Raw genomic sequence first — 15083 nt, forward strand, 5'->3', positions numbered from 1 at the left:
ATACACATGTTTGGACTTACTCCTGCACAAATCAGTTTGAGAAAAAGTGGCTCGCATCGGTTGAGAGTCATGTGTAACTGAAGTCCTCCCTCACACCAGGTTTACATTTAAACAGTCAGGTGTAATTATTTTGTAAGTTTTCAACAAGATTGAGTTAGCGAACAAGTTTTCTCTTGCTGGCTCCTTTCTTTTATATGCAATCCTACTAAGCTTGCTATCCAAGTCACCTGTTTTTTCACATTTTTCATATTCTTTTTCACTTTCTATACTGGCTGTTACTTGTGATAAGAATTTTCCTTTCACCATTTAAGTCATCAAACAACCAGTTTCTTCTGTAGGGTCTCTGTGTTTGCATGAACTGTCGGTTGAAGGCTGTGCACTTATGGTGTTTTAGGGACACTTTGAAGAGTGGAATTTTTCTCATTCTTGGAAATGAAAGACTTCAACAGGCCTCTCTAATGATATGATTAGTCAGATAGATATTAAAACAGATGGGCAAAAGGTAACACATCATTTGCCTTGAGTTGCCGTTCCCTATAAGCATGTCACTTGATATGCTACTATTTAAGAGTTGTAGCACCTTGCTCTATCTATATCGTCGTCTTTTCATCAGTTACTTGGCCCACCAGATGAGCCTTATCATATTTTACTTTTATTTCTTACTATCATAATTAGATACACTTTTTGGTTATAGAATAATTTTATTAATTCTGCTATGGAAATCATTTCTTAAACCATTTACCTTAAGATTTAGTTTGATGATTATTCCAGATTATCTTCGAAGAGTATTGATTGTTGTTGGTGATGTTTTGCTTATGTAGATGGTTATTTATTGATTGTATGATACATATTTGATATTTTGTGTATATTTGTTTTTTCTTGTCCCAGAGGTACCAAAGGATGATAAACTGGAAGAAGAAAAGGAGAGGAAGAAATATGAGGAGAAAAAAAGGAAGAAAGAAGAAGAAAAGAAGAAGCAAGAAAATGGAGAGGATTCTAATGACGAGGTAACGCTTAACACAGTACACGTGCTGAATTTTGTATTATTTGTAAATACTTTTATACCTTACTGTACTTTCCTGCCCCAGGATTTCCTTCAGTGAGGCTCCCACAGTGCTCAGAAAGTCAGCCATGTTCACCAGGCAGGATTGCAAGACATAACTTGCATGTATGTGTGTGTGTGTGTGTGTGTTTGTAAGGTAAGTACAGGATGATTAGGGAATAAGTGTTCAGTGTCTTTATTGTGAGAATTGCATCTTGGGCATGACAGGTTTTGTGATAAATTGAAATAGTGTTTTTAATGATAGAGAGGGGGATAGTATCTAGACAACAGATGAAAAAAGCTAACCCACACATGTCTGGGGAATGTAATTTCATGTGGGGGCATCCCTGGTGGATTGGTGTTTAAGACTGGGTTGGGAGGCCATTTGTTTAGTTTTTGTCGAGTGATTTCAGTTTGTGTATGTTTTGTCGTGTTTGTTAGGGGAGAGATCTTTGAGTGTAGGTTATTGAAGTTTGAGGAGGGTGTCATCTCATTACTGCTAAGGGATTGGTAAGTGGATTTGATGAGAAGGGTCTAGTGCTTTTACAAAGAATTGAGTGCCAGTTACTTTGAGGTGAGATTGTATTAGATTTTTTTTTTTTCTTTTTTAGATGCGAGTTCAGCATATGCAATTTTGTATATGTATAGTGACCCTGTTCCTACAAGCCATTCATTATCTGTGGGGAAATCTTGGTTTTATGCAGTCAGTGAAGGTGGAATATGTGAATGAAACATGTGAAACCCAGCTCCCACTAGTTGCTGCTCTGCCATTATGCACAGTCCATTGTGAATTCTGATAGGAAGCATACTACAGCAGATAACACAAGTTAATATCACAGTGTCTGTTGTTCCATGTGGATCTGTGCTACTTGTGCAAATTTCATGTTATATGTAATTTCTGTGACCATCCATGTGTATGATGTGGCTTTCAAGCCTCCTGATAGTTCATATACCATTGTTCCAGTCTTGCCACAAATAGAAAAAGGACTGCACTAAACATGGAGCTGAAATTGGAAATTCTAAAATGTGCAGAAGCTGATAAAAGACCTGTACTGGTTGTAAGTCAGCCATCAAGAAAATTAAGGGGACTGCATAGAAGATTAGAAGTTTTGCTCTTAATTCAACAGCTCTTTCAGCACAAGATGATAGCCAGAGTAAGGAATCCAGCATTGGAAAAGATGGAGAAGATGCTTGGACAGTGGGAGTTAAGATGAGAACCAAAAGAAGTTGAATGTTAGAAACACTGTCATCATAGGTGATGAGTTTTAGATTTATGAGTGCATTATTCAAGAGGACAAAGGCCCTGAAGAGCCTGTTTTAGCTAGTGAGGACTAATTTGAAACTTCTTTTGACATCAGAATCTTCATAACCATATGGTCACTGGAGTGTTAGTAAGTACACATCTTCCTCAATAATCTCAGAATTGGACAGGATATTCCAGTGAGGTAGATGAAATCATGTTCAGTTTGATTCCTCTGTGACCCTATTTCTGCCCATCACTGTATTGAAAATTTCTCAACTTTCCTCTCTCCTTTGATGGTTCTGTATTTCCACCTGTTGACTCAATAAACATACTTGGTATTACTGTAACATCCACTCTGTCTTAGAAACTACACATTAGGGAAGTAGCTAAGTCTACCTCTAAAAAACTGAGAGTCCTGTTTAGATGTCAAAATTTCTTTTCTTCTTAGCAGTTGCTCTGCTTATACAGAGGATTGATCCATCTTTGTATGGAGTACTGCTCTCACATTTTGGATGGTTTTAGCTCCACATACTTGACTGAGTTGAAAGTGTTTCATTGTGTAAACTCTCCCCAGGCAGACTTCAAAACTTGACCTGTTTGCCGTATGCCACAATTTTGATTCACTTTCCCTCCTCTAAAGGTAATACTTAGGTTTTTATCCCGAGATCTGGTTGCTTGTGTGCCCCACCTTTAGCTAGACTGTGCAATACTCGGCAAGCTGGTGCATCACATGTTTACTGTGTGGCCTTTAGCAACTCAAGGGTGGGCAGTTTTGATAACTGTTTCTTTCCCAGAACCTCTAAGTTTTGGAACTCTCAGTCCTCTCATGTCTTTCCCATTATGTATGACCTGACACACTGTAAAAGACAGGTTTTTCACTTCCTCCAAAATTCATAGATACTTTTCTTGTGTCTTCTTTTTCCCTTTCATTAACCTGTCTGTATTTCAAGTAAGACCTGGCCTTGATGTGAGTGGACGTTAGTCCTTGACTAGAACCTCCAACATTAAAAAAGAAAATAGAACCAATAATGAAACTGCGACTAAGTTTCCCATCAAACTTGGAGCCTTTATCAAAGCAAATGGTTGTAGTCCCAAGATGATGATTGATGTTGACTTAGCAGGCCTTTTATGAAAGAGATTGGCAAAAAGGACTTCCATCTGCAAGGAAGAGAAGTTTAGGCCTGGATTAAAGGGAACCAAAGATAGGCTTACACTCATCATCTGTGGCAATGCAGAAGAGATTGAAAGTTAAAGCTACATCTGGATTACCATGTGCATTTGAAGGTCAAAGCAAGAACATTTTACTTATGCACTGGACAGCTAAGAAGAATGTTTGGGTAACTGGGTAACTTTCCAAGGATTGGTTTGCCAAATGTTTCATTTTGGAGGATGAGCATGATTGTAGGGTGGCAAAACTTGCATTCATGGTGCTTCTCAGTCTTGACAGTGCTTCCAGATGCTTGAAGCACCAGGAAAATATTCACCCCAATGTCTGCATGCTGTTCCTACCTTCAAATACCAAGTGACTCATTACCATGGGAAACCAGACATTTATCATTGATGGAAAGTGTACAATGTGAAGGATGTAGTGGACAGCTTCAAGGCTTTTTGGGATGAAATCAAGACATCCACTTAAATTGTTCATAGAAAGCCATATGGAGGAAGTGTGTGACTGACTTGAAGGGGTTCCCCAAATTTTCTTTGACAATCATGCAAAGTTGAAGGCTCTAGTCACAGACAGAAGTCCACATCTAAGGCCAGACCTGAATTGAAATATAAAGGTTAAATAAAAGGGAAAAAAGAGACAAGGAAAAGTATTTATGAAATTTGGAGGGAGGTCATAGTTCTGGGGAAAGACATGAGAGGGTAGAGAGTTCCAAAGCTTCATGGTCTAGGAAAAGAAACAGTTTTCAAAATGACCCACCCTTGAGTTGCCAACAGCTTCACAGTAATCATGTGACTCAGCAGCTTGCTGAGTATTGAGTGGTCTAGTTAATGATGGGGCCATGCAAGCAGCCAGCTCTCAGGAGCAAAAATCAAAGTGATCCCTATGGAAGTGGGAAAGTGAACCAACATTGCAGCATTAGGAGAGTCGGTTAGCCTTGGAGAGTTGACAAGTCAAGCCACTTTCAGCTCATCATTGTCAGGTAAAAGGGAAAGTAAAAGGGAAAGTGAACCAACATTGTCAGGTAAGGATGCAGAGAGAAGAGGGAAAATGAACCAACATTTCAGCATAGGGAGAGTCATTTCTCCTGAGAGAGTTGATAGATCAGATCACTTTGGTCTTAGCGTTGTCAGGTAAGAATGCAGAGCAAGAACACCACCAGATGTGAGAGCTGTACTCCATACAAGGGATGGATCAATCTTTTCTATAAACAGTGCAACTCTTAGAAGATAAGAAACTCCAACATCTAAGCAGGACTCATAGTTTCTTAGAGATAGACTTCGCTATTTTTGTAATGTGGGGTTTTAGAGATAGTGTGGATATTACAGTAATACCTTGTATGTTCACCAAGTCAAGAGATGGAATTACAAAACTGCCCATGTCTGGGTTTATTGAAGAAGTTGTGTTGAGATGAGATGCAGATCGAACGAGTGAAGGAGGAGCAGAATTGAAGAATGTGAAGATATGCTGTGTTGAGTCAACAGCTTATGAGTGCATTTGATTATTTATTGCAAAAAGGAAATCACTGATAAGAAAAGAAAAGGTGTTGGAGACAGGACAGAAATTTGAATGCCACTGTTGATGGAGAAAGGGGGAAAGGCTGATTCATAAGCAACCACAGTGATAGATCAGCCAGAGAAGAAACTAGACATGAGGGAAGGAAGTCAGAAGATGGGAGCTAAGAGATGAGACCCTGATTCCACACCCTGTCTAAGACTTTGGATATATCAAGGGCAGTTTCACAGATTTCCCAAAATCTTTCAGGAATGATGATAGGACATTAATAAGATAGGAAAGGATATTACTAGTTTATCTTACTGTACAGAAACCATACTGGTGATCAGACTGAAGACCTTGAGATTCAAGATGTTTAAGGAGGGATTCAAAGACTTTGGAAACTAGATGTCAAAGCAACAGGATGATAGTTAGAGGGGTTGGAATGGTCACACTTCTTAGGGATGGGTTGTACCAGTACTTGTTTCAAAGAAAAAAGGAAAAGTTCTCGTTTTTTAATAGAAATGGGACACGTGCAAGTTCAGAGGCACACTCTTTCAGTACTCTGGGATGGATGTCATCAGGTCCATAATCCTTGCTTGTGTCAAGAGAGAGAAGCAGTTTTTGACAGTTTGAATAGAGACTATGGTAAGGGGCATAGCATTAGTAAGAGGAGTATCAGGAGATGAAGGAATGTTAGTTTTCTGAGGTATAGTTGAGAGAGAAACAGCAACCAAAGAGAGTTGCTTTGTCTGTGTGAGAGATGGCAATAGTATTGTCAGAACAGAAAAATGAAGGAAAAGTAGAGACTTAAGTTGTTAGCATTGCCCTTAGCTAAAGACTAGAAAGACTTATCAGTGGATGAAGAGGAGAGTTTATAGTACTTCCTTTGAGTAAAGGAACACTTTGCCTAGTGATGGTGGGAAGGACTTCTCAGGCTTTGAGGAAGTTAATGTCATGGAAATGATTGATTCTCATGATGAGTTGAATGTGGAAACTTTGTATATTGACAAAGCTGAAGGATAGGAACAAATTTTGATCCTTCATATTAAGGACTTGACAATGAAGTTGGCATATTTTTTTTTTTACAAGTAATATCTCTTGCTCAGTCTGCACTGGATATGGACCCTATTCTGGAAAGGAGCTTACAGTTTAATTGGGGTCTGACTGCTCTCTTTGCTTGATACAATTTTTTTTTTTTTTTTTTTTTTTTTTTTTTTTTTTTTTTTGTCTCCCGCGTTTGCGAGGTAGCGCAAGGAAACAGACGAAAGAAATGGCCCAACCCACCCCCATACACATGGATATACATACGTCCACACACGCAAATATACATACCTACACAACTTTCCATGGTTTACCCCAGACGCTTCACATGCCTTGATTCAATCCACTGACAGCACGTCAACCCCGGTATACCACATCGCTCCAATTCACTCTATTCCTTGCCCTCCTTTCACCCTCCTGCATGTTCAGGCCCCGATCACACAAAATCTTTTTCACTCCATCTTTCCACCTCCAATTTGGTCTCCCTCTTCTCCTCGTTCCCTCCACCTCCGACACGTATATTCTCTTGGTCAATCTTTCCTCACTCATTCTCTCCATGTGCCCGAACCATTTCAAAACACCCTCTTCTGCTCTCTCAACCACGCTCTTTTTATTTCCACACATCTCTCTTACCCTTACGTTACTTACTCGATCAAACCACCTCACACCACACATTGTCCTCAAACATCTCATTTCCAGCACATCCATCCTCCTGCGCACAACTCTATCCATAGCCCACGCCTCGCAACCATACAACATTGTTGAAACCACTATTCCTTCAAACATACCCATTTTTGCTTTCCGAGATAATGTTCTTGACTTCCACACATTCTTCAAGGCTCCCAGAATTTTCGCCCCCTCCCCCACCCTATGATCCACTTCCGCTTCCATGGTTCCATCCGCTGCCAGATCCACTCCCAGATATCTAAAACACTTCACTTCCTCCAGTTTTTCTCCATTCAAACTCACCTCCCAGTTGACTTGACCCTCAACCCTACTGTACCTAATAACCTTGCTCTTTTTCACATTTACTCTTAACTTTCTTCTTTCACACACTTTACCAAACTCAGTCACCAGCTTCTGCAGTTTCTCACATGAATCAGCCAACAGCGCTGTATCATCAGCGAACAACAACTGACTCACTTCCCAAGCTCTCTCATCCCCAACAGACTTCATACTTGCCCCTCTTTCCAAAACTCTTGCATTCACCTCCCTAACAACCCCATCCATAAACAAATTAAACAACCATGGAGACATCACACACCCCTGCCGCAAACCTACATTCACTGAGAACCAATCACTTTCCTCTCTTCCTACACGTACACATGCCTTACATCCTCGATAAAAACTTTTCACTGCTTCTAACAACTTTCCTCCCACACCATATATTCTTAATACCTTCCACAGAGCATCTCTATCAAATTATATGCCCAAAAACAGTTATCGGTGTAGTCCACCATCATGCAGTTTTGTGCACCTCACCAATGCTGTCCTTGCCTGTCAACCTTTACCTGCAACATCTGCCTCTCATGCACCAGCATAGAGCCCCTTTAGCATACCCTCACCGTTGGTCCTACCTGGTTTGAATTGCTCCTTGCCATGTTCACTTTATGCTACTTCGCCTGTTATTAAACAGTGAAAACCAAGGTGATACAGCACATTACACACCACACAATTTTTACACCACTACCACTTGCCACCAGTTCATATCTTATCCACTCAAGCTGTGTAACTCAAGTTACACAGTTGAATGTTTTATTTTATTTTTTTTTTTTTATTAATTTATGCTACTATTATTGTTTTATCTTATTATTTATCATTTGTAATTCAATATTCCAGCTATGCCCAACTACTCTCTCTTGCCACATATTCTTATGAATGGCCTTAATTTTAAATTCCCAGTCACCAGTTCTTTTTCAGCACACAAGCTGTTCACCATTTCCATTCACATCATTGGATACCACATTCTTTCCAAAAATACCCATAACTACCACATTACTCACACTCAGTCAAATTACCTATTACTTTTTATCCAGTCATATGCATTAAGATTGCTCATTCACCAACTTAGTTTCTCCCTGAAAACTTGCCTCTCTTCTTCACTCATATTTCATCTAGCTGCAGAAGCACAAATGAATTTTACTCTCATCAGTCTTGGGATCACTTCTTTACATTCTTTCTCACATTGTACTAGTTGATAAGCATGCAGATGACTCATGGATGTAAATGTAATGAAAGGGACCAGCTAATGGGATTTGTGATCATTACTTGAGAAAGGCATGTGTGAAGGTTTAATGAAGTTTTCAGAAAAGAGGAAAGTATATGGGTAGGAAGAGTGTAGTAAAAATGAGTGAGCATAGAAAAGAGAGAATGAGTGTAGAATGGCAAACATAGAGAGTAAATGAAGCTAGGGAAATGGATAATGGATGGGAGGTATTGAGGGAAGAAGTGCTGATGTGTGCAAGAGAAGTAAGTGGCATGTGAAAGGTGAAACATGAGCATGTGATAAAGGGTAGTAAGTGGTAGGATGAGGAAATTTAAGTTGCTGGGAAAGACAAAACTGATGTTTATATGTATTGCTTGCAAGAAAAGAGTGATTAGGAGATGTTCAAGAAAATCAGCACATCAAGAGGAAGGTACAGAGGCTGAGAAAGAGGGTGAATGAGAGTTGGGCTGAGGAAGCGTCAAATTCGAGGAGAATGGAAAAAATTTGGAAGGAGGTTATTAGTGTGAAAAACAAGAGAACAAATGGGAGCATCAATGAAGGAGGCACATGAGGAAGTGGTTACAGATAGAGTTAAGGTGAAGAGGAGATGGAGGTGGTACTATGAAGGTTGTTGAATGTGCTTGGTGAGAGGGTGGCAGATATTGAGTGATTGGGTCAGGGAGATGTGTGAAGTGAGGGAGTCTTGGCAAGTTAAATAGTTAAAGGAGAGAGATGTTGAAAGCCTTACATAAGATGAAGTTTGTCAGGGTATCCAGAGTGGATGGGATATCAATTTGAATTTTTCAAGAAAAGAGAGGACTGTGTTATTGCATTATGATTTGTAATGTATTTATGGCTAATGGGTAGGTACCAGAGGATTGGTAAAACACCTGTAAGGACTATATGCTGTTTCGTACTTGGTTTCTGCTATCTGTAGATTTGTAGGGTCATGGCAATAGTTCCATTATATAAAGCCAAGGGGGACAAAAGTGATATTTCAAATTACAAAAGTATAAGTTAGTTGAGTATACCTGGTTAGTTGAATGGGAAATTGGTGATTGAAAGGGTGGTGATATGCAAATAGCTTCCGATTAGGGAGGAAAACTGTAGCTTCAGCTGTGATAGATTATGTTTGGATCAGGTTTGCTTTGAAGAATGTGTGTAAGAAATACATAGAGAAATAAAAGGATTTGTATGTGCCATTTATAGATCTGGATAGATGAGGTTAATAGAGATGGTTGAGTTTTTATCAAGATAGTAATGCATGTGTGTGAGCAGGAAGAGAGAAGAGTGATTACAGGAGGGGGCCTGTGGTAAGGGTGTGTAATGTTATCATAACTATTTAAATTTGTTTATTGGTGGTAGTGAGGAAGGTGAATTCAAGGGTGTAGGAGAGAGGAGCAGCTCAAATGTGGAGGGTGATTGGGAGGTGACTCAGTTATTGTTTGCTAATGACATGATTCTGGTAGAAGTTTCTTATCTTTTAGAGCAAGATAAGATCAATAATTTTGACTGCATTGTAATTATCTTATGGATACATGGTGAAGGGAACAATGTATCTATATCTTCATCAAAACCACTAAATATCTTTGATTTCAGTCACTTGTATACTGTAAATGGGAGTCTGTGTTCCCCATATTCACTTAATATTTATGAGAATCAGAATGGATAGATGGTGATTGGTTTTGTCTTTCAGATTTGTAAATTCTAAATGTTTTGTCTCTCAGTTAAGGTACACCTACTTTCTTAAAATTTCAGTTATTTACATTTACATTTTTATTTTTCAGTATGTCCCTAAGGTGTATAAAAAGGGGTATATGAACCTAAATATATCCTCCGATGAAAATGATGCCCAGGAAGAGGAGGATGAGATTGAAAATGGTGATGATGATGATGATGATGACGATGATGAGGATTACGATAGTGACTTTGAGGAATCGTAAGCTTGTATTCTGTTTACCTCTTCAATTATATGTAATTACTTCTCAGTACAAAAAGTATTTGTGTATATACATATTTATATATTTTATACTTAATCGCTGTTTCCTGCGTCAGCGAGGTAGTGCCAGGAAACAGACGAAGAATGGTCCAACCTCTCATATACACATAGATATACATAAATGCTCATACATGCACATATACATATATACACATGTGCATATTCATACTTGCTTGCCTTCATCCATTCCTGTCACTTTCCTGCCACAAAGCAGGGGGGGGAAAAAATGCACACCTCTAACCTTCCTGTATGTTCAGGCCCCAATCACCCAATATCTTTTTCACACCATCCTTCCACTACCAATTTGGTCTTCTGCTTCTCCTTGTTCCCTCCACCTCTAACATATATATCCTTTTTGTCAATCTTTCCTCGCTTATTCTCTCCATATGTCCAAACCATTACAACACACCCTCTGCTGCTCTCTCAACCACTCTCTTCTATTTTCACACTTCTCTCTTCACTTACCCTTTCATTACTTAATTGATCAAACCACCTCATACCACACATTGTCCTAATGCATTTCATTTCCAACACATCCACCCTCCTCTATACAACCCTATCTATAGGCCATGCCTCACAACCATATACAGTTGTTGGAATTACTATTCCTTCAAACTACCCATTTTTGCTCTCCAAGATAACATTCTCTCCTTCCACACATTCTTCATCACTCCCAGAACCTTTGCCCCTTACCCCTACCCTGTGACTCACTACTGCTTACATGGTTCCATTTGCTGTTAAGTCCAATCCCAAATATGTAAAACACTTCACTTCCTCCAATTTTTCTCCATTTAAACTTACATCCCCGTTAACTTGTCCCTCAACCTTACTGAACCTAATAACCTTGCTCTTATTCACATTTACTCTCAACTTTCTCATTTCACAAACTTTTCCAAACTCAGTCACCAACATCTGTAGTTTGTCATTCGAATCGGCCACCAGAGTTGTATCATCAGTGAACAACAATTGACGCTTTGCATGCCCTCTTTTCCCCAACAGACTGCATACTCGCCCCTCTCTCCAAAACTCTAGCACTTACCTCCCTAACCACCCCATCCATAAACAGATTAAATAACCATGGGGACATCACACACCCCTGCTGCAGATTGACCTTCACTGGGAACCAAACACTCTCCTGTCTTCCTACTCGTACACTTGCCTTACATCCTTGATAAAAACTCTTCACTGCTTCGAGCAACTTACCTCCCACACGATATACTCTTAAGACCTTCCACAAAGCATCTCTATCGTATACCTTCTCCAGATCCATAAATGCTACATTCAGATCCATTTGTTTTTCTAAGTATTTCTCGCACATTCTTGAAAGTAAGCACCTGATCCACACATACTCTACCACTTCTGAAACCACAATGCTCCTCCCCAATCTGACACTCTATACATACCTTCACCCTCTTCTCTGCTCTTATTTGTGTGTCTTTGACATGTTTCAGGTATGTGTCTTTTGTTTCAAAACCCTGTTAATTGATATATTTTATTTTTTTTTCTTGTAGACCCAGAAAGAAGAGAGCATTTCAGATATCATCCTCAGATAGTGATGATGACAAGAAGAAGAAAAAGAAGGCTACCTCAACAGACTCTGACAGGTACTTGTGAGAACTGATTTTTTTTATAACTTTGGAATTTATATTTTAAGTGATATATTTTTTCAAAGGAATTATTGGTTTAGTAAGTATTTTATTCATTTACGTATAATTGTCCTTGGACCAATTTCTGTGAAAGAGTACAGCTGATACTCATGACCTTTCCAAATGCTCTTGAAGCCCAAGATTGCAGTACTACTGGTACCAAGGAAATTTAGTTCTTTTCAGTGTACTACTGGTACCAAGGAAATTTAGTTCTTTTCAGTGATGAGTTTTTTGACGAGACTGTACTTCCAGTGATATAGCTTCTCCAAAGGTGACTTCTCTCTCAAAAGAATAAGCTTGTGCAGGTAGAGTTCTGTAACATTGTTAGAGTAAGTCAGTTGTTGTTCGCTGATGATACAGCGCTGGTGGCTGATTCATGTGAGAAACTGCAGAAGCTGGTGAATGAGTTTGGTAAAGTGTGTGAAAGAAGAAAGTTAAGAGTAAATGTGAATAAGAGCAAGGTTATTAGGTACAGTAGGGTTGAGGGTCAATTCAATTGGGAGGTGAGTTTGAATGGAGAAAAACTGGAGGAAGTGAAGTGTTTTAGATATCTGGGAGTGGATCTGGCAGCGGATGGAACCATGGAAGCGGAAGTGGATCATAGGGTAGGGGAGGGGGCGAAAATTCTGGGAGCCTTGAAGAATGTGTGGAAGTCGAGAACATTATCTCGGAAAGCAAAAATGGGTATGTTTGAAGGAATAGTGGTTCCAACAATGTTGTATGGTTGCGAGGCGTGGGCTATGGATAGAGTTGTGCGCAGGAGGATGGATGTGCTGGAAATGAGATGTTTGAGGACAATGTGTGGTGTGAGGTGGTTTGATCGAGTGAGTAACGTAAGGGTAAGAGAGATGTGTGGAAAGAAAAAGAGCGTGGTTGAGAGAGCAGAAGAGGGTGTTTTGAAGTGGTTTGGGCACATGGAGAGGATGAGTGAGGAAAGATTGACCAAGAGGATATATGTGTCGGAGGTGGAGGGAGCAAGGAGAAGAGGGAGACCAAATTGGAGGTGGAAAGATGGAGTGAAAAAGATTTTGTGTGATCGGGGCCTGAACATGCAGGAGGGTGAAAGGAGGGCAAGGAATAGAGTGAATTGGAGCGATGTGGTATACCGGGGTTGACGTGCTGTCAGTGGATTGAATCAAGGCATGTGAAGCGTCTGGGGTAAACCATGGAAAGCTGTGTAGGTATGTATATTTGCGTGTGTGGACGTATGTATATACATGTGTATGGGGGGGGTTGGGCCATTTCTTTCGTCTGTTTCCTTGCGCTACCTCACAAATGCGGGAGACAGCGACAAAGTATAAAAAAAAATATATATATATATATATATATATATATATATATATATATATATATATATTTTTTTTTTTTTTTTTTTTTTTTTTTTTTTTTTTTTTTTTTTTTTATACTTTGTCGCTGTCTCCCGCGTTTGCGAGGTAGCGCAAGGAAACAGACGAAAGAAATGGCCCAACCCCCCCCCATACACATGTACATACACACGTCCACACACGCAAATATACATACCTACACAGCTTTCCATGGTTTACCCCAGACGCTTCACATGCCTTGATTCAATCCACTGACAGCACGTCAACCCCTGTATACCACATCGCTCCAATTCACTCTATTCCTTGCCCTCCTTTCACCCTCCTGCATATATAGTTTTGTTTGGTCTTTGGCTGTCTGCATCCTTGAGATGCCTCAGACTGACCTGACAGTCAAGCACTCTCTGCAGTATGAGAAGTTTGTTATGTTGTCTGTGTAAATATTCTTGATAATGCTTAATTCAATATGATATAAGTCTCCTTTCTAGAAAGCCTGGCTGAGATGGGTTGTTATATGGATGGAGTTAGGTGCATTACCCTTGACTTTCATCTTTGATTTGTTGGTGATGTTTAATTAGGCATTTTTTATTGTTTTACTCTGGACAGGAAAACAGTAAAGAGATATCAGTAAAGGAATAGAAAAAAATATATTTTTTTTGGTTTCAGAAATATGAGGGCCAAAGATAGGCAGATTTAAGAGGGGAAATGTAAATATGAGAAGTAAGGAAGGGGAGTTGCTGAATCAAAAGGAGGAAGTGAAAGGAAGAATGATGAATGTGAGAGAAGGTGAGTTGGTTATTACATGCATGGATATGGAAGACAGAAGCTGAAGGATATAAGAGCTGGGACCTGTAGCAAAAAGGGAGGTGAAAAGGGCAATAATGAAGTTGAAGGTAGAAAAGGCACCTGGGGTGGATAGGGTTACAGCTGAAATGTGAAGTATGGAGGAGAAAGCGTGATAAGACTGGATGCATTTGATATGTACTTAAGCATGGAATCAGGTTTTGTGTGAGACTAGGATGAAAGCTATTATTGTTAATTTATTCTAAGGAAAAGGTGCAAAGGATATATAAAGCATTTATAGGAGAATAAGTCTGTTTAGAATGCTGGGAAAAGTGTAAGTAAGAGTGTTGATTCATAGAGTGAGGGAAGTGACTGAATGCAGAGTAAGTGAGGGGCAAGAGGATTTTAGGAAAGGTAGGGGATGTGTGTATCAGATTTTGTGGTGAGAATGATTGTAAGAAAGTATATAGTGAAAGGTAAGAAGATGTATGCAGCTTTTTTAGGTCTGAAGAAAGTGAATGACATTCAGTTGGAATGTTTTATGGGATGTTTTACAGATATATAGATGGGGACAGTTGTTGGATGACGTGAAATCCTCCTATAAAGGAGTAAATTCATAGATAAGAGTGGATGGAGAGTTGAGCAAAAGTTTTAGTATACTTGTGGGTGTGAGGTAAGACCGTGTGATGTCACCATGGCAGGAGTGGATGGTATTGCAGTTGAATACATTAAGGAATGGGGTGGCTGTGTTGTTGATTGGTTTGTAAGGATATTGTATGTAAGGGTCATGGTGAAGTGCCTGAGGATTGACAGAATGCATGTATAGGGTCATTGTACAAAAGCAAAGGGGATAAAGGTGAGTGTTCAAACTACAATGGCTTAAGCTTGTTGAGTATTCCTTGGAAATTATATGGGAGGGTATTGATTGAGAGGGTGAATGCATGTACAGAGCACCAAATTGGGGAAGAGCAGTGTGGTTTCAGAAGTGGTAGAGGATGTATGGATCAGGTGTTTGCTTTGAAGAATGTGTGTGAGAAATGCTTAGAAAAACAGATGGATTTATATGTAGCATTTATGGATCTGGAGAAGGCATATAACAGGGTAGATAGAGATGCTTTGTGGAAGATCTTAAGAGTATA

At 39.5% G+C, this 15083-nt stretch overlaps 1 protein-coding gene across 1 annotated transcript in view; it reads left to right on the forward strand.

Annotated features, from left to right (window-relative positions):
- The window catches only part of LOC139766253 (uncharacterized), a 181574-nt gene that overhangs the window by 68728 nt on the left and 97763 nt on the right, over positions 1 to 15083 (forward strand). The window contains exons 12-14 of the mRNA XM_071694642.1: positions 889 to 1007; positions 9982 to 10133; positions 11705 to 11797. Coding sequence (XP_071550743.1) covers positions 889 to 1007; positions 9982 to 10133; positions 11705 to 11797 — 364 coding nt within the window. The remainder of the gene's footprint in view (positions 1 to 888; positions 1008 to 9981; positions 10134 to 11704; positions 11798 to 15083) is intronic.

The sequence above is a fragment of the Panulirus ornatus genome, chromosome 57 (genome assembly GCF_036320965.1).
Source record: "Panulirus ornatus isolate Po-2019 chromosome 57, ASM3632096v1, whole genome shotgun sequence".
NCBI lineage: Eukaryota > Metazoa > Arthropoda > Malacostraca > Decapoda > Palinuridae > Panulirus > Panulirus ornatus.